Below are 18055 nucleotides of genomic sequence, written 5' to 3' on the forward strand. Positions count from 1 at the left end.
TCCATTCTGAACAGCGAAATGGGAAATTCAGCAGGTATACATTGTTTCCCACGTTCTCTTTCCTAGTTATCGTACAAAGACATAAGAAAACAACACTCTGGGCTGATCCGTGTGTTGTTTGAAGCGTTATAATTTAGCGTAACATGGGTGTCGTTCCATGTCGCCTCGTCCAGGCGCCATCTTGTATGACTGTTACTGTCAAGATGGCCGACCTGCTGCGCATGCGTACCGTAGACCGCGCAGCCACCGCAGATGGTGCAGTGACAAACGTCGTTTTTTTTTTTACTAAAACACACTCGCTTCACTATTTAATTCTACCGGAATTAGTACAGAACGTACTGAAGCCTCCATCAGTAATTTACTGGACTAAAACATAATACGTTAAATCTTCGTGCCCGGTTGAAGCTTCTCGGCTTCGTTTAGCTTAGCTTAGCTCGCTAGCCGCCAACAAAGAGACGCGTTTGCGATCAACACGTCGCGAAGGAGAGGTCAAGTGTGAGCGTCAAGTGTTGTGTTTGTCGTGTGAAAATGTGTGCAAGAAGGACGGTAGAGTGCCAAGATGAACTTTGGGGACCAAAAGAGGAGAAGGAGCCACCATGTCAACTACTGGACGCTTTGTGCAGGATGCAGCCTCGAGTTGGGTTCCACATAGCAGGTTTGCTCACGTTTCCTCTCACTTATTTAAACTTTCTAATTTTAACAATGTTCCTGTGTATATTTTTGACCAATGCATGCCGTTACATCGAATATGGTATTATGAACACCCAATAATGTGTACTATGTGGATCTGCGGGTCTCCTTCATGAGTTTGTATTCCAGCGTTGACAGCATTTAAGAGGTTTTGGTGGCTCATGGCTGCATTATTAAAGTGTAACAGTTTTACTGGGGGTGGACTCGGATGGGTTTACTTCCCTTTAAAGATCTTTATTGAAATATACAACCGATAAACACAATCAATTCACAAAAAAAGTGCCAAAACTGTGAAGAAGGGGTTCATAAAAGTGCACCTCTTTTTTTTTTTTTTTAAACCCAAGATGCAAAGAGTCAGCTGTTGAGTCACGTAGGGATCAGAAGTTCAAAATGTATCAAGTGAGAAGGTTTTTTTTTGTCCATTGTTGTTCTCCTGAGGTTCGAGAGAATTTGTTTAATGATAGTGATGCTGTAGATGAGTGTCTGGTTGCTGCTCATGCACACAACACTGATAAGTGTCTGGAAAAGTTCTGTTTTGTTTATTTGGCATGTTATTGTAAAAATAGTCCATATTGATATTAAGACCCAGACCTCGCATGGCCGCCCAGACCTCCTGAGCTCGATAACAGCCAATCAAAAGGTGGTGTTGTGTCTCATCCTCAGTACAGTAAATTATTGGACATTATTTAGTTTTAACGTAGCAATTCCATGAAACCGTAGTTCAAACTGAGTCTACCCACTCTAATCGACCATCGAACATCTATTACGTTTTCTGATACGATCTTTGTCTTTTTAATGTGAACCACTTCTCTGCATACAGTAATGAATTGTTTAAAGGGTTATACGTAATACATCCACCATATCTATCATTAGTTATTTTATTTCAAACCATTTTACTCTTGAAACCATTCCAGTCAATACTCAGTTGTTCATGCTGTGCAACAAAATCTTGCAAAATAAATGTAGATTCGGGGCCATGTGTGTCTCTTCCTCTCCTCTTACTCCAGAGGGACATGACGCCAACCCAGGGCGCTTCCCTAGCGAAGGCTGCACAGATGTTTTTTTTTACAAATGCAACTTTTCATCTGGAGCCACGTTTGACTCCTCTTAGACCTTTTGAGGAGTTGCCTCTTGGCAAGTGTGTAAAGTTGTAAAGCTCTTCAGTTCTTTGGCCAATTCATTCCATAACAGAGCTATAAAAGACAGACATTTGTAAAAAAAAAAAAAAAAAAAAAAATAGTTGTGTTGGGACAATTAATAACCAAATTAAAATTGGTAGCAGATCGAGTATTATATGAGTGAATCTGAAAAGAGTACTTTAGGTTTTTATAAAATGAGCTTGGTTCACTGGTTAAAATAATTTTCTTTACAAATATTAATACATTATTTTGCGTTTTAACATTTGCATATCAATAATACTGGTCGTAGATGAACATCTCAATATAAGGCAAGCGACTTTGTTCTGAACAATCTGAATTCTATCGAGGTCACTTTTCATACTAGCGGACCATAGGACTAAACAGTATTCTAAGTGAGCTAATGCTAAACATTGTAGCACCTCTTTCACGGCCGGTAGGGTGATAAAGGAGGCATGTCTACGCACAACCGCAATGCCAGCACCCATCTTCCTGATTACAGCATCAATATGAGAAGACCAAGATAGATGCTGGTCCACCGTGTTGCCTAATAGTTTCATTTGGTTACTTGTTCTAATATAGAACCATTCATTCCAAAGGATAACTTTGGTTTCCTCTTCAAACGTTGTTTACTTCCAATTATCATGGATTTAGTTTTGGAAATGTTTGGAATCATGGTATTGGTTTTGACTCATTTAGTAACCTCATCCAGCTTCCTTTTCAGTACACTGGAAACATCATTCATATCAGGATTAGAGTCGAATTTAGTTGAGTCGTCAGCATACATGACAACTGGAGATTTGTTCATCACATACGGCAGGTCATTCGTGAAAACAGAAAAGAGGAGCGGTCTTTACGGGTGTCAAACCTAAGTGGCCCGTGAAAGCAAATCATATGCGTCAAATTCCATGATTCTTGCTAAAATCGTCATATATAAGAAATAATAATGTTGACAGGGTCCAACATTAACGGGGTCAGTACGCCGCTGTCTCAGGCCACCACCTATGTATAGACGCCGACCTGCTCGGGACAGTAGAAATTTCTGGGTCACCGAAAATTTTCGTTCGCCGGAAATTGCCCAAAAATAATTTTTCAGTTGCGGACTGAAATACTTTTATCAGTGAGACATCCCGTCCAAGTCAGCATTTTGTGATGATGACGCATGTAAAAAAACGCAACTGGCACGCGCCACACTGGATAAACGAGCATGATTTAGCCTCAAGTCGATAGCCGAAGCTAACAAAGCTAACGGCGCTAGCATTAATAGAGTCATACGAGCAGCAGCGGAATGGCGGCAAGGGACAAGGGCAGCGGCACAAAGCGAAGCTTCATCGCCAGATTATGATGTCCAAAAATAGGCGGACAACACCTGTGTGCTAACGAGGACTTTATTAATCAAAATTGTAAGACAACGCACACCAAACATATCCGTGACACTTTACAGCACAGTCGTAACATTTGTCGGACTTGTGGCACAATACGGCATACGGCAGGCGTGTGGGAATCATAGGTATCGTATATTCATTTTCATCCTGCTTTAGGTCTCTGATCTTATTAACAAAGTCCATTGAGTTTTAGATGTGATGTGGTGTATTGCAAACCAAGGGTGCTTAGAAGTTGTATATGCTTGTGATGATGATGATGATGATGTTTGATGTGGAAATCTGTTGAGCAGCTGTTTGGTTGCGCTAGCAACTAGTTTGTTTTTTGGGGGGTGTGGTATTGATTACATCACAAATGCCTCAAAGATGTTTGAAAAGAGTTCCTGTAGATGACAAAGGCATTTCTGTAGGGTGCATGGTGGCATCGTATGAGAGATGTGGACTTGGCTGCGTACCGCTGGCTGTCATAACAGGGTCTCCCGGCCAAAAGCATTAATGTCCCAAAATTGCGATCAGTCATCACCAAGATATACAGCGGGGTAAAAAAGTATTTAGTCAGTCACCAGTTGTGCAAGTGGCTAGGCCACTCCAGGACCTTGAAATGCTTCTTGCGAAGGAAGCCACTCCTTCGTTGCCCGGGCGGTGTGTTTGGGATCATTGTCATGCTGAAAGGCCCGGCCACATTTCATCTTCAATGCCCTTGCTGATGAAAGGAGGTTTTCACTCCAAATCTCACGATACATGGCCCCATTCATTCATTCATGGCCCCAAAGCATGATGTTTCCACCCCCATGCTTCACAGTAGGTATGGTGATGACACCCTTATAATTTAGCGATTTTTCTGCATGTGAAATGAGCAATTGAACATAATTTTGGGGTGCTAGCTGTTGTCCATGTGAGATAGCTGTTGGTCGTATGAGAGTGCAATCATATATGACAACAATATAAGGTAAAATACCAACTTGAACAAAGCGGTTTTTGAAAACTCAAGCAAAGCTGTATATTGTTTTTATTTCCTGAAAAGTTGTCATGTTGGAGGTGAGGGGAGTTCACCCAACAGCTACGAGATATAAAACATGAGTTAATTCTGCCACTTTATAGTATAGTACATTCCTTCTTCCACACCAGCTATGCAGTGCATTTGGTCTCCATTTCTGCGTCTGACATCACACAAAGACACGGGGGACGTGTTGATTTTGAAAAAGGGGCGTTCTAAAGGCAATTAATTAGTTACCAATTGCTCCAAAATGTATTGAGATTATTGGAAATGACTGCCAGTTTCATTTTCTTGAGCAGAAAACTTTAATAGAAAATTGTGAATCGGTAAGCTTTTCCGACAATGACGGAAGATAGGTAAAAAATTGTAATAAAATCATCAGAATTTGCGAATACTGAACCGTAACTATGGGGCAGTCCACTGTATTATCATTATTAATATTGTAGTTTTTATGCATGTTATATTTTTCAACTTTTTCGTTTTAGTATTTTTATTTTTTCTAATAAATCTATACTCTAGGCTTTTGCTCATTTGTCTCGCCGTATACGTATAGTAACCTTAATACACACCATCAAAGTCACAACATGAGAATTTAGTTGCTCAAACCATGTGCTTGTCTTCTTTTATCTTGCAGACGTCAATGAAGATCTTGGTCCTAAGCGGCAGGAGGCAGAGCCCCCTCACATTAAAGAGGATGCGCAGCCAGAGCCCTCTCGCATCAAAGAAGAGGAGGAGCCAGGGCACCCTCTAATTAAAGAGGAAGAGCAGCCAGAACCCCCCTGTTTTAAAGAGGAGGAGCCAGAGTGCGCACACATCAAAGACGAGGAGGAAGAGGGGGATATCACCAAGTTGCCATCGACTTGTGTCCTTTTTCAGAGTGAAGATGGTCAAAGTGAGAGAGGGGTGGCGCCTCTCAGCAGCAGGAGCTCAAGTCAACACATGACAACAGAAGGCGATAAAGACCACTGTGGAAGATCACAAGCAGGCGGCCTCATAGCCCCACTATCTGCTAGTGATGACACAAAGTCACACGCTCCTCTCACTGACGATGATGAACAGTCTGAAGGAGATTTGTCATGTCACACTGGCAACAGACACTGGAAATGTTCTCAGTGTGGGAAAACCTTTGTCTACAAGTCTCTTTTGAAAAGGCATCTTATGAGCCACACTGGAGAGAAACCCTTTGCCTGCTCATATTGTGGTAAAAGATTGTTGACAAAAGATCATTTGAATTCACACATAAGAACACACACTGGAGAGAAACCTTTTGCCTGCTCAGTTTGTGGCCAAAGATTCTCTCGTAAGACAAACTTAAGAAGTCACACAAAAACGCACACTGGAGAGAAACCTTTTGTGTGCTCAGTTTGTGGTCAACGATTCTCTGAGAACGCAAGCTTAAGAAGACACACAAGAACACACACTGGAGAGAAGCCTTTTTCCTGCTCAGATTGTGGTAAAAGATTCACTCAGAAGGGAGACTTAAAAATACATACAAGAACACACACTGGTGAGAAGCCTTTTCCCTGCTCAGTTTGTGGCCAAAAATTCTCTCATAAGACGAATTTAAGAAGTCACACAAGAACACACATTGGGGAGAAACCCTTTTCCTGCTCAATTTGTGGCCAAAGATTCTCTCAGAAGGTAACCTTAACAAATCACACAAGAACCCACACTGGAGAGAGACCTTTTTTCTGCTCAGTTTGTGGTCAAAGGTTCACTCAGAGGGGAGACTTAAAAATACACATAAGAAAACACACTGGAGCGAAACCTTTTGCCTGCTCAATTTGTGGTCAATTATTCTCTCAGAAGGGAAACTTATTTAGACACTCAAGAACACATACTGGTGAAAAAACCCTTTCCTGCTCAGTTTGTGGCAAAAGATTCTCTCAGCAGCAACAAGTTAAGAGACACAAGTGTGTTGGTGAGAGGAGCAGTGATCAATGAAGGTTTCCAAGCAGGCTTCATCAGTTAATGTACCAAGGGTGATTGTATTCTATGTGCCTTCTTAAAGGAGCCCTGTGGACAAGAGTTCAGAATTGGCACGTGTGCTAAAACACTTGTAGTATTACATCTGCTCTCCTCAGTGTTTTTGTTATGTGCATATCAAATAAGCAAACAATTGATTAAAATAGACTGTGAGGAATCTTTGACTCTTTGGGTTAAGATTAAAAAGTGCATATATGATCCTGAAGAAAATGGACATACAATTTTTAAAATAATGTACTATGTAACTAAATGTCTACGTGTCAGTATTTGCTTTTATTTTTGCTTTGGTTAACTCTGCCGTCTGCTGCCAGGTCGGCGTTGCAATTGAGAATCCGTGGTGAATGGCCTCACCTGGTTAAATAAAACTTACCAATAAATCTATACTCTAGGCTTTTTTTCCTGCCTTTCCGTTGGCCTGCGGATAAAGAGGACCAAAAGTTACATGTTTGAACTCATCCTCTCAAACTAACACCAACTCCAACCCACCAACCCGGCTGCCTCCTCCAGGTAGCCAGTTTGGGGCACCTCAGTGGGGCCCCGGATCCCTCGGTGTGGGTAGTGTCCCGTCCACCGGGCCGCTCCCGGGTCCCTGGCCTCGACCTCGTTTCTCGGGTTGGTCCTCAGCCCCGCGGTGCAGGCGCAGCAATTACAGGACGCTTTGGACCGTTATTGTGCATGCAAGACAGTGTAAATTCACTTTCATGTGTCTGCAGACACACACACCTGGAACTTATTTGCTCAGCGTGGAGCCATTCACTCATTGCTATAAATAACTCTTATATCTATGCGAACCTTCTGGGTCTCCCCTCACTTGCACTCTGTTTCTATAGATGTTTAGAATTTACTCAGCCACTCACACCACACTTCAGTTCAACAGCCAGGTCCAGTACCTCTGTCCTGCATGCTCCCCCTCCTGTACTTTTCCTGTCCTATATCGTCCTGTCCTTCCTTCACAGGGTGTAGCACTATTGCCCCATACACCACTTGAATCTAATGTGTTGCAGTTAGTATCCTGTCTTTTTTTGTCCTCTTCCTATAATCTGTAGTTATCTTTTCACTGTCTCTTCCTTTTTTCCCCCAGTCACTCCCCTTTAAAACGTTGTTCTGTCCGACTGAAATGTTCAATAAATATCCATCAGAATATAAAGAACCACAGTGGCAGCCTAAAACCTCCACAGTCCCACAGTAAAACTGGCATAAAAGGGATACATATTCTACATTCTGCCTCACACGTCTTCTGCACATCTGCCTCATAGTTCTGAGGACTGGGTTTCAAATCCCGGCCTCGCCTGTGTGGAGTTTGTGCTGTGTGGTGAGCCACAAACGGTCCCTGGGCAGTAATTTGGACGACGATGTCTTAAGGTGTCATCGTTTACATGCACTTTTGGTGTGTTGTCTTTCATGTCTTCCACCGACACAACAAGTTCAGCGAAATCCCCGACATTCCTCCCCTTGCCAGCTCCTTACTATTCCACACTGAACACTGCACTTCTTTGACCATCTCTTTTGTTCACCCTGATTGCTTTTCCCTGTTGGCCTCCATCCTTGCACGTAATCAGCAATGAGCCATTTCTTAATAGCGCTTACTTTTTTGAAATGACTATTTCTTTGGCTATTGCTTTGGTTAATGTTATCGGATTCCACTCACCGAATGTAGCTTCCTCTCGCAAGAGTTTGACAACTACCTTTGGGTCCACTACTCTTGTCCGTTCTAAGTTCTCACAATTCATCATCGCTACCTGTTTCTTTCTTTTCCTTTCTACTACTCCTCACTGTATTCCACTCTTAAAATGTCCATCTCTCCAAGCTCACTTCCTGCCGTCTCCTGTCTACTCACAGTCCCGTGTTCAGCAACCGCCCTCCAGCTCCAGGCCTGATTCGAGTCCTACGAGTTTAAGCGGCGCAGACATTATAGGCTTTACGGTAGTGCTCGGGGGATGACGAAAGGTACAGACCAATCTGCATGCGAGTTTAGGCTTCGCACGTGACTGCACTCGGCCAATCACGGCCGAAGATTCACTTCCACGCACGTCTTATTTTTCCGTTTCCTCATATGCTTCCACTTGTTTCACTAAACCTTCGTGAATTTGGACTGAATTTGCTTACGTTTCGACGCAGTACGGCCGTCATTACTTCGCTAAGACTAAAACATTATTCGTTGAATCTTCGCGCCCGGCGAAATTTGTCGCGGTGCAAGTTTCAAGATTTTCGGCCTAGTTTAGCTTAGTTTGCTAGTCGCCGACGCGTTTGTGAGCAACACATCGCTTAGCAGAGATCAAGTGTGAAAATGTGCGCAAGAAGGACAGCAGAGGTCGAGGAGGAGCTTAGTGGACCAAAACAGGAACTATTGGACGCTGTTTGCAAGATGCAGCGTCGAGGTATGTTACGTACAGCTGGTTTGGGCACGTCATACTCTTTGATGTAGGCAATTATATTTTTAACAATGATCCTGTGATTATTAAATATAAGCATTATTGAGATCCTATAATGTGTACTATGTGGCTCTGATGGCACCCATTTGTAAAAAGCTAAATAAACATATTATTTTGCACTTCTGTAGCAGAAATGATTTGTACATAGGCCTGTTACGATAGCAATTTTTTTAAGACCATATATTTTACCCAGAACTATCACAATAAACGATATCTTTTTTTTATGCCGCTATTATGAAAAATAAGGCCCGCCCTTATTTGTTTTAGTTTTAAAATTTTAAATCAGTATTGTTGTCATGGCTATTATTGTTGTTGTTTATCATTTCCTTTCTTGTTTCTCTATTAAATTGTTTGACTTTACTCTATCATATGGATCCCCTGGGTGTAAAATTATAAATAAAGAGCTGCAAGACTGTGTGGTTGGTCCGTTGACGAGAGAAGCGCTGATGTTTTAAACAACTTTGCCGCGGTGGAGCGATCTGTTTAGCTCCTTAGCTCGCTACCTTGTTAGCTGGCAGGCTAACTAACATCGTAAACAGTTAAACTTTCCCACGTGTGTTAATTGGGGACTAAAACACACAACAACTCTGAGCGAAGCGCTGACATTTTAAATGACGTCGCTGCGCTGGGGTGAGCTGTTTAGCTCCTTAACTGGCTAGCTTGTTAGTTCGCGGGCTAGCTCGTTAACCCGCGGGTTAGCAAATACAACAAACAGTTAACTTTCCTTTAAGTGTCTCTGTGGCTTATTGGACGGCACCAACACCTGCAAGAGTGTATCGGTCCGCCGGCATTCCATGGACCCACCTGCGGCTAATGACACAACCATCCAACTCTGTCGGCTCACTGTGTTATCCGCGCCAGCTCACCACAACGACAATTTATCGAGTCCGTAAGAACTATCGTTTCCACTTTATTTATCAAATGATAAGTCGATATAGTCATTTTTGTGACAGGCCTAATCATCAAATCAATAAGTGTTTGCACCAATTATATTATTGATTCGTTGTGTTGCGGGATTTTTGCGTCAGTCACCTGCTGCATCGTGCGATTATTACGTCAGTCTGTGCTGCTATTGTTTGTGTGCATTGTATTGGTGAGTGAGTACTGTTCTTGCTGTGTGTGCCTTGGCCTCGTAGGGTCAGTGAAGTGCACGCATGCAGATAACACAACTTGATCAGAAGATCTCAGACCAGAAGAATTAAGTCGCAATTGAAATGCATGAATTTTTTTGTTTTTTTTGTTACTGTTTTTTTTTTAAATACTGTTTGAACAAAGTTTTTGTTGTTCTTAGTCTCTCTCAATGTAGTATGTGCTTAAATATGTTTGTCCACCGATGAATGCTGTGCAAGGTTGGATGGTCCAGATGGATTGACTAGGGGATGGTTGGTGGAAGGCCACCATGTCACAACAAGGCTGCGACCTCAGCAAGTTGGCGGCGGAATGGCAGTGTCAGTAGCTGACTAATTTAGTAATTTGCAAGTGTCTTACCACCCCCAGGGTCTGACAGAGAAGTGAATGAATAATGCATGAAATTGTAAAGCGTCTTTGAGTGCGTAGAAGAGCGTTATATAAGTTTAATGCATTATTATTATTATTAGTAGTTTTTATTTCCCCCATCCCCATGATGCCATCTATTTTGTGAAGTCCTGCCTGGCGCGGTCGTCGACGAGTTGGTCGGGGTGACCAAGACTTCTCCACCAAGACTCCAAAAACTTCTCCTTCTCCCAGCTCCGGCCCCTTTTATGGCCAGAGCGGGTCAAAAAGGGGGGGGGGGGGGGGGGGGGGGTCCTCCTTTTCTACCACCTTTGCGAACACCAAGGGGCTGGACTGCCTTTTGCCGTTATTTTTCCATTCTAGGATTATTTTGTGGTTTAAAACCAGTGGAATAAAATATGAATTATTGGGTTTAAGATAACGAGACCATTTTCCCACCCTGCATTGTTCCATGCTCGCCCTCTTTCATACCTGTAATGAATGTTTGAAATGTTATGTGGTGTGGAGAACATTACTATTTTCATGTGACATTTGTGGCGTGGAGTGAGACATTTCATCTGGTTCAATTAACAACAGATTTGACGTTAGGCATTCAAGTTTGCAGCAATACAGTCACGAGTGGCGTTCATGTAAAGTTCTTAAAATATTGACTCCCAGTCGAGTCACAGACTGTCTTATGAACCCATGTCCGTAGTGTCGTTCCGTCGCCCGTGGGTGTCGCTGTTGCCTGTTCCAACTCCCAAGTAGCAGCACTCAGCAGGGTGGGGGAGCCTCTGATGGTGCAATCCTTCGACTGGCGGGGAGTTAATTAACTTAGCGTCCGGGGGCGAACTCGGCATCCTTGGGTCTCCGCTTTGAAGTCCCAGGCAGACGTGATTCACTTAGCGTTGGCATGGCAAAGCAAATGTCTGTGTCTTGTTGAAGATAGTTTATTGTGTTAATCCGTTTAGAGTCTGCGTGTGACTCTGGAGTTAACGTCTACCTCGGCAAGTAGCGGGGTAGTGAGAGGCTGGGGTGCCACATGGCATCTTTTGCGTGGCTTGTCCGCTACAGATAGGTATAGTAATAGTTAAAAAATAAAAAATAAATCCTTTATAATCAAATTTGTATTAGATGTTTTAAAGACAACAATTTTGTTATAAAATCATATGACTTTAAAATTTTGCATTCTATTGAGGCTTATGTTAAAAACGGTGATGTAAAAATGAACCCAAAGCCTCAACGCTTGTGTCAGACTTCCTGAATCACACTGCGTCAAAATGGTGCCTCAGCGCTTGTATCGTTCCCCCAAATATCACGTGACTGTTTAAGTTTGAAGCTTCATACGTCACCACGCGTATCGACAGCTCGAACCGGATTGGTTGCTGTCATTTGATTTGACAGCTCATTTGGCCCTAACTTGTGTATTTAGGAACCACCAAGCTATTCAATAGTGTGGTGGTTCCTAAATAAGCTATTGAACAATTGTTATTTTTGAATAAAAACTTCTAAAGACATCTCTGTGCCCTTTTTGTTTCTGTTCACAAGTCATCCCTTTATAATTAAGATGCACGCGTGACGAACATATTTCCATCCATTTTCTGTACCGCTTATCCTCACTCGGGTCGCAGGCATGCTGGAGCCTATCCCAGCTACCTTCGGGCGAGAGGCGGGGTACACCCTGAACTGGTCGCCAGCCAATCACAGCACACATATAAACAAACAACCATTCGCACTCACATTCACACCTATGGGCAATTTAGAGTCGTCAATCAACCTACCACGCATGTTTTCGGGATGTGGGAGGAAACTGGAGTACCCGGAGAAAACCCACGCAAGCACGGGGAGAACATGCAAACTCCATACAAGCGAGGCCAGGACCTCAGAACTGAGAGGCAAATGTGCTAAGCCATAACATATTTACTTTGTGGAATCCAGCTTTTTAATGCCAACTTCGTCTATTTAAATTAACACAGACTTATGCAGATAATACATTGACCAACATAGTGTTTTATCTTTTATTGCTGGAAGGTAACGAGAGAGTCTCGTTTCACGTAGTATAGTGACGTAGGTTGCTGTGACTTCTTTCGTCACTAATGTTCTCACTGAAGCACCAGCGCTCCGAATCTGTTCTGGCATAAATTGAAGGAAAGCCTCAAAGCTTCATGAGGCTTCAGCCACACATGACTAGAAATGAGTGATGTTACGGGTTGTGCCGAGTCTTCGAGGCGTGTGTTGAGTAATGAAGGGGGTGTGTATCGAGGCTTGCTTCATTTGGGGGAGAGGCTGGAAATGATGACGTCCGAAGCTTCGCAAGGCCGACTGTACCACGTGACCGCTTCAGGAAGTGGTTTAGAATTTGGCGCGATGTGTGACACTTTGGCACGGGAATATAAACCCCGTCAAGCAGCTCCGTGAAAATGTGGTTTTATTCTCCAAAGTTGACAAACTCATTACACAAGCTCCCACACTGGTGGTACATCTCAATAAATTATAATCGTGTCAAAAGCATAATTTAGTTAAGTAGTTCAAAAAGTGAAACTCATATGCTAGAGATGCACCACACACACTGAAACATTTCATGATTTTTTTCTTCATGCATAATTTTGATGATTATAGCTTACAGCAAATGAGACCTCCAAATTCACCATCTCTAGAAACTAGAACATAACAAACTATTATGAAACAATGGAATGTATTTTAATATGTAATTTACGCAGGAATTTGCCCTCTGAAAAGTATTTTCCCATGTGTTTCATGACTCTATGAGTACTGAAATCAATTTAGTTTTTTACCATATTAATTTTTTTTTTTATGTGTGCCTATATATGATTACTACCATTTTGGAAACAGTTACACACACAGAATAGGTTCAAACAATATTTGATTATTTAATGTCGACACAATATTTGGTCAAACATTTTAGGCTCCAGCACGCCCGCGACCCTAGTAAGCAGTACAGAAAATGGATGAATAATTTTTTTTTTGTCATTTATAGTCATTTCCAAGTGCCACAACAACCACCATATTGCAAAGCATCACACACAATGTGGCCTAAGATACAGTTGCGTGTGATTATACACTTGGCCAGCAGGTGGTTTTGTGTGCACATGAAGCATCAAGAAATGGACCATTACTCGAACCAATTGCCGAAGTGTTACGATGCTTCATGAAGCTTCATCTCGCCATCACTACTAGAAATACAATAATTTGTCTACCTCTACTGTATATTAGATGTTTAAATAATGAGGCTGTGATGCACCCTAGAGTTTAATACTGACACTGCGGCTTTACGGAGATATTTTCCACCTCCCACATGTCCATTGGCACGTGAGCCGTCTTGTAAACTAGACGGGTCATCTCCGTGGATGGCAGTTTGACTTCTGGTGCAAGATAATACAAAAAAATAGTGACATGCGGCCAAAAGTCCACTGATACCACGATACAGTCAATAATCGAACTGTGGCCTAGGGGTCCTAGTGTCAAGTGCATGTATATGTACACCGTTATCTCTGAAGATGGTGTTGTGTTTGTAATGGATTATCCATAAGGAGCACAGAAGTGCAGTAACAGAAAAGTTCTCTGGTTCTGGTGGAGTGGGGGTTGTCCCTTCCGATCACGCCCCTCCAGGTGATTACCGACGTTAGCATTCAAGTCCCCCAGCAGAATGAGGAGTGGAAGGTTTATCCATGTTCTGCTCGGCTGATTCCATTGGTTTTGATGGTGTGTTTAGTCCTAGTTTGGCAAATCTATCCTGACCCACACTTCTGGTACTTGTTTACTACTATACAATGTTTTATGCACTTTATTAGGGATGCAACTAGCAGTAATTTTAATAATTGAGTAATCTGTCTATTATTTTTTTGATTAATTGATAAATCATACTTAAACTTTCTTAAATGTCCATCCCTTTATTAAAATAGGACATTTCAAATTGACAGTGCAGACAATGCACAAATGTAAATTATGATTCATTTCCTGGTTTTGTCTGTAACGTCAGAAAATGGGCAAAAATATTGTTTTCCAAAATAGATGTTTGCCAATGTCTTATTTTTATGTATCCCAAAGATAATCAGTCTGCTTTATTATTATTATTATTTATAATAATAATAATTATTATTATTATTCACCGATGAGAGGCTGAAATTCCAAGGATTTGGCCAATTTTAAGATTAACCGATTGTCAATAATCATTATGGACTCATTTGACAATAGATTAGTTTTGATAGATTTCTCTTTGCAACCTCTACACGTGATGTTACGCTTTAATTGTATACATTTGAGTATTTTCAATGTCCTCACCCTGTTTTTTTGCTCATCTGGCTCACCTTAAATGTAAATATACGCAAATTTAAAGTCACAACATTAGGTTTAATAAAGTCAATTCTTTTGTGTTTGTCTTCTTGTGTCTTGAAGACATCAGTGAAGATTTTGGTCCTGGGCAGCAGAAGCCAGCGTACCCTCATTTTAAAGAGGAAGTGGAGGATGAAGAGCCCCCCCAAAATCAAGAGGATGAGGAGCCAGATCACCCTCGCATGGAAGAGCTGGAAGATCCCTACCACATTAAAAAGGAAGAGAAGTCTGAGTCCCCTCACATTAAAAAGGGGAGGGATGAACAGCCCCTGCATATTAAAGAGTGGGAAGAAGAGCCACCGCACGTTAAAGAGGAGGATGAGCATATCACCAATATGCCATCAATTGGGGTTTGTTTGAAGAGTGAAGATTGTGAAGGTGAGGAGAGCACAGGGACTGAGGCTCCAAGCAGCAGCTTTATGACTCCACTATCAGATAGTGATGACAAAGCGTCACACACTCCTGATGGTGATGAAGCGTCTCAAGGTCATAAGGCAGGTCACAGTGAAGACAAGCACTGGAAATGTTCCCATTGTGGGAAAACCTTTGCTTTTAAGAGCCGTTTGAAACTGCACACGAGAACGCACACTGGAGAAAAACCTTTTACCTGCTCATTTTGCGATCAAAGATTCTCTTGTAAAAGTCAATTGACAACACACACTAGAGCGCACACTGGAGAGAAACCTTTTACCTGCTCAGTTTGTGGCCAAAGATTCTCCTTGAGTGGAAACTTAACAATACATACAAGAACACACACTGGAGAGAAGCCATTTGCCTGCTCAATTTGCGGTCACAGATTCTCTCATAGAAGTCAGCTGAGAGTACACACAAGGACACATACTGGTGAGAAGCCTTATGCATGCACCGTTTGCGGTAAAGGTTTCTCTGAAAACAGAACTTTGAGAGAACACTCAAAAACACACACTGGTGAGAACCCTTATACCTGCACAGTATGTGGTAAAACCTTCACACTCAAGGGACATTTGATAACACACACAAGAATACATACTGGGGAGAAACCTTTTGTCTGCTCGTTTTGTGGTCAAACTTTCACTCGAAGAGACCATTTGACAACCCACACAAGAACACACATTGGTGAGAAACCTTTTGCCTGCTTAGTTTGTGATCAAAGATTCTCTCATAACAGAACTTTAATAAATCACACAAGGACACACACTGGTGAGAAACCATTTGCCTGCCCAGATTGTGGTAAAAGATTCACTCAGAAGGGAGACTTACAAACACACACGAAAACGCACACTGGCGAGAAACCTTTTTCCTGTTGTGTTTGTAATCAAAGATTCTCTCGCAATGGAAACTTAATACGTCACAAAAGGACACACACAGGGGAGAAACCTTATGCATGCACAGTTTGTGGTAACAGTTTCTCCCATAAGGGACATTTGACAACACACACACGAATACACACTGGGGAAAAACCTTTTGCCTGCTCAGTTTGTGGACAAACATTCAATCGAAAAGGCCATTTGACAATACACACAAGAACACACACATGATAGAGTTTTTACTAGCTAACTTTGTCAACAATAATCCCAGTGCTCATACCGGTCATTGGAGATGTCAATCTGTGTCCTCCCTTTCATGTGTACATATGTATATATATATATATATATATAAAGAGAGAGAGAGAGCGATGCAATAAAGGTGAATAAAACGTTACCTCCTTTATGTGAAATGTCACTCTAAACAGAGCTATGGCATGTTTGAATTAGAAGAGATTATGTTAATTCTGATTGTGAAATACCATCCATCTATTTTCTGTACTGCTTATCTTCACTAGGGTCGCGGTGTGCTGGAGCCTATCCCAGCTGTCTTTGGGCGAGAGGCGGGGTACACCCAGAACTGGTCCCCAGCCACTCGTAGGGCACATACTGTATAAACTAACAACCATTAACACTCACATTCACAACTACAGGCAATTTAGAGTCGTCAATGAACCTACCATGCATGGATTTGGCAGGAAACCGGAATACCTGGAGAAAACCCACACAGGCACGGGGAGAACATGCAAACTCCACACAGGCGAAGCAGGGATTTGAATCCCGGTCCTCAGAACTGTGAGGCCGATGTGCAAACCAGCCCCCACCATGCCGCCTGATTTAAAAATGATTTTACTAATTGTCTTTTGTGTTAGACGTGTTGACAAGTGTGCTGTTGAGACAACCAGTGACCAATGAAGCTTCAACTGGAAATGCAGATGTCTCAGGAATGTCTCAAGAAATTGATTTGATTGCTACTTGACTGTTTTGGTTGTCTTACAGAAGGTTTCACCTCTCATCCGATCAGGCTTCGTCCATTTTTTTTATCTAGCCTATGTGCATGTGCAATGTCATCGAAGACAACCAAAAGAGTCCAGTTGCGATTTGATTTTACGCCCTGAGAATGAGGTGAACTGGTTGAATAAGAAAAATTCACAGACATAGATGTTTGATCATGAAACTGTCTGTGACACTGATTTTGAACAATATTTTATCTCCCTTGTAGTTTTTATATTGTATCCTATTTACCTTCTTCCAAACCTCCAGTGGACAAGTATCAATAAATAGCATTTGTGCTGCTTTGTCCAACGTTTTGTGATGCTTATATCAAGTATCAAATTAGTGACCGATTGATTAATGAAACTTTGACTTACAGTGGTCAGATGAAAAAGTGTGATCCTGATTATAATACAACTCTTCAAAAAGAGTGTCTCAGTTTACATGTACTGATATATATATATATATATAAAACATATTTGGAAAACAGAATGCAAAGAAATAAATGGCTGAAAGTGCATCACGACTGCGGCTCTCCTTGCCCACATGTATTACACTACCTTAATTGCTCACTTTTTTTTTTCCACTTCGCTGGAACACAGGTGTGTCTGAAGCTCAAAACATAGCAAAAAACACTTTGGCACTGGTAAGTCAAAGTAGCACTGTACTTGGCTGGTGAGCGGACTCCACCTGCTCCCTGTCGGGTCCACAAGAAAGACCATCTTGCTGACTCTGGACCGTGTTACTACTGTATGTCTGATTATTGTGTTGTTTCTAGATTTCCAAGGGGAACTGGAGCTGCTTTTTGAAGCCCCTTGAGACACTTTTGTCAATAGGGCTATACAAATAAACTGGACTATTTCCATGGGTTTATTTCACAGGACTATTTTTGCTTGCCCTCGTTGTGCATTCTGAAATCAGTACACAACCCATGTTTTGGCATCCTTTCCAATCCCGCGCAAGCTTTGTGAAACTCGTTGTGCTCCACTCAGAGTTCCATGGCTCAGTGTTGCATTCATTTGCCCGATGTGCACTGGAAATCCTACCACTTTTATCACCCCACAGAACAACAACACAGGTCGCTTCAGTACTGTATGTTAATGTTACTGTTTTACATGATAACACTTCCTTGGTTTACAACAGAGTGCTGTCATAAAAAGAGGTTTGCATTTTGTTGTCAGAGATGACGATTAGCATTTGGTGGGTAAACCTGACATACTGCCAACAGTAAGGTATATGGTTGATTCTTGGAAAAGAAGTGACACCAAATATGGGTGGAGGAGAGTCTACTCTTCCGGTGGAGATTCTACGCAAGCCCAGGTATGTAGTC

At 42.0% G+C, this 18055-nt stretch overlaps 2 protein-coding genes across 3 annotated transcripts; both read left to right on the forward strand.

Moving 5' to 3' along the window:
- Positions 1-192: 192 nt before the first annotated feature.
- LOC133490186 (zinc finger protein OZF-like) lies at positions 193-8742 on the forward strand. The gene is made up of 2 exons (XM_061799947.1): positions 193-655; positions 4840-8742. Exons 1-2 carry the CDS (start codon positions 529-531, stop codon positions 6147-6149), a joined length of 1437 nt encoding a protein of 478 aa, XP_061655931.1. The 5' UTR covers positions 193-528; the 3' UTR covers positions 6150-8742.
- LOC133490185 (gastrula zinc finger protein XlCGF57.1-like) lies at positions 8429-17245 on the forward strand. Of its 2 annotated transcripts, XR_009792126.1 has the most exons (3): positions 8429-8569; positions 14513-16329; positions 16431-17245. XR_009792126.1 is itself a non-coding variant. In XM_061799946.1 (2 exons), exons 1-2 carry the CDS (start codon positions 8479-8481, stop codon positions 15964-15966), a joined length of 1545 nt encoding a protein of 514 aa, XP_061655930.1. In that variant the 5' UTR covers positions 8429-8478; the 3' UTR covers positions 15967-17245. The 2 variants fall into 2 exon arrangements, 1 of the variants encoding a protein (XP_061655930.1); XM_061799946.1 differs by having other exon boundaries at positions 14513-17245.
- The last annotated feature ends 810 nt before the right edge of the window (positions 17246-18055 follow it).

Source organism: Phyllopteryx taeniolatus, chromosome 15 (assembly GCF_024500385.1).
Source record: "Phyllopteryx taeniolatus isolate TA_2022b chromosome 15, UOR_Ptae_1.2, whole genome shotgun sequence".
Taxonomy (NCBI): Eukaryota; Metazoa; Chordata; class Actinopteri; order Syngnathiformes; family Syngnathidae; genus Phyllopteryx; species Phyllopteryx taeniolatus.

What these genes read in the sequence shown, in the direction of transcription:
- LOC133490186 (XM_061799947.1), top strand. Translation starts at nt 529, where the DNA reads ATGTGTGCAAGAAGGACGGTAGAGTGCCAAGATGAACTTTGGGGACCA. An exon ending in AGTTGGGTTCCACATAGCAG is followed by an intron (nt 656 to 4,839) that starts GTTTGCTCACGT and finishes TTTATCTTGCAG; the next exon opens with ACGTCAATGAAGATCTTGGT.
- LOC133490185 (XM_061799946.1), top strand. Translation starts at nt 8,479, where the DNA reads ATGTGCGCAAGAAGGACAGCAGAGGTCGAGGAGGAGCTTAGTGGACCA. An exon ending in TTGCAAGATGCAGCGTCGAG is followed by an intron (nt 8,570 to 14,512) that starts GTATGTTACGTA and finishes TGTGTCTTGAAG; the next exon opens with ACATCAGTGAAGATTTTGGT.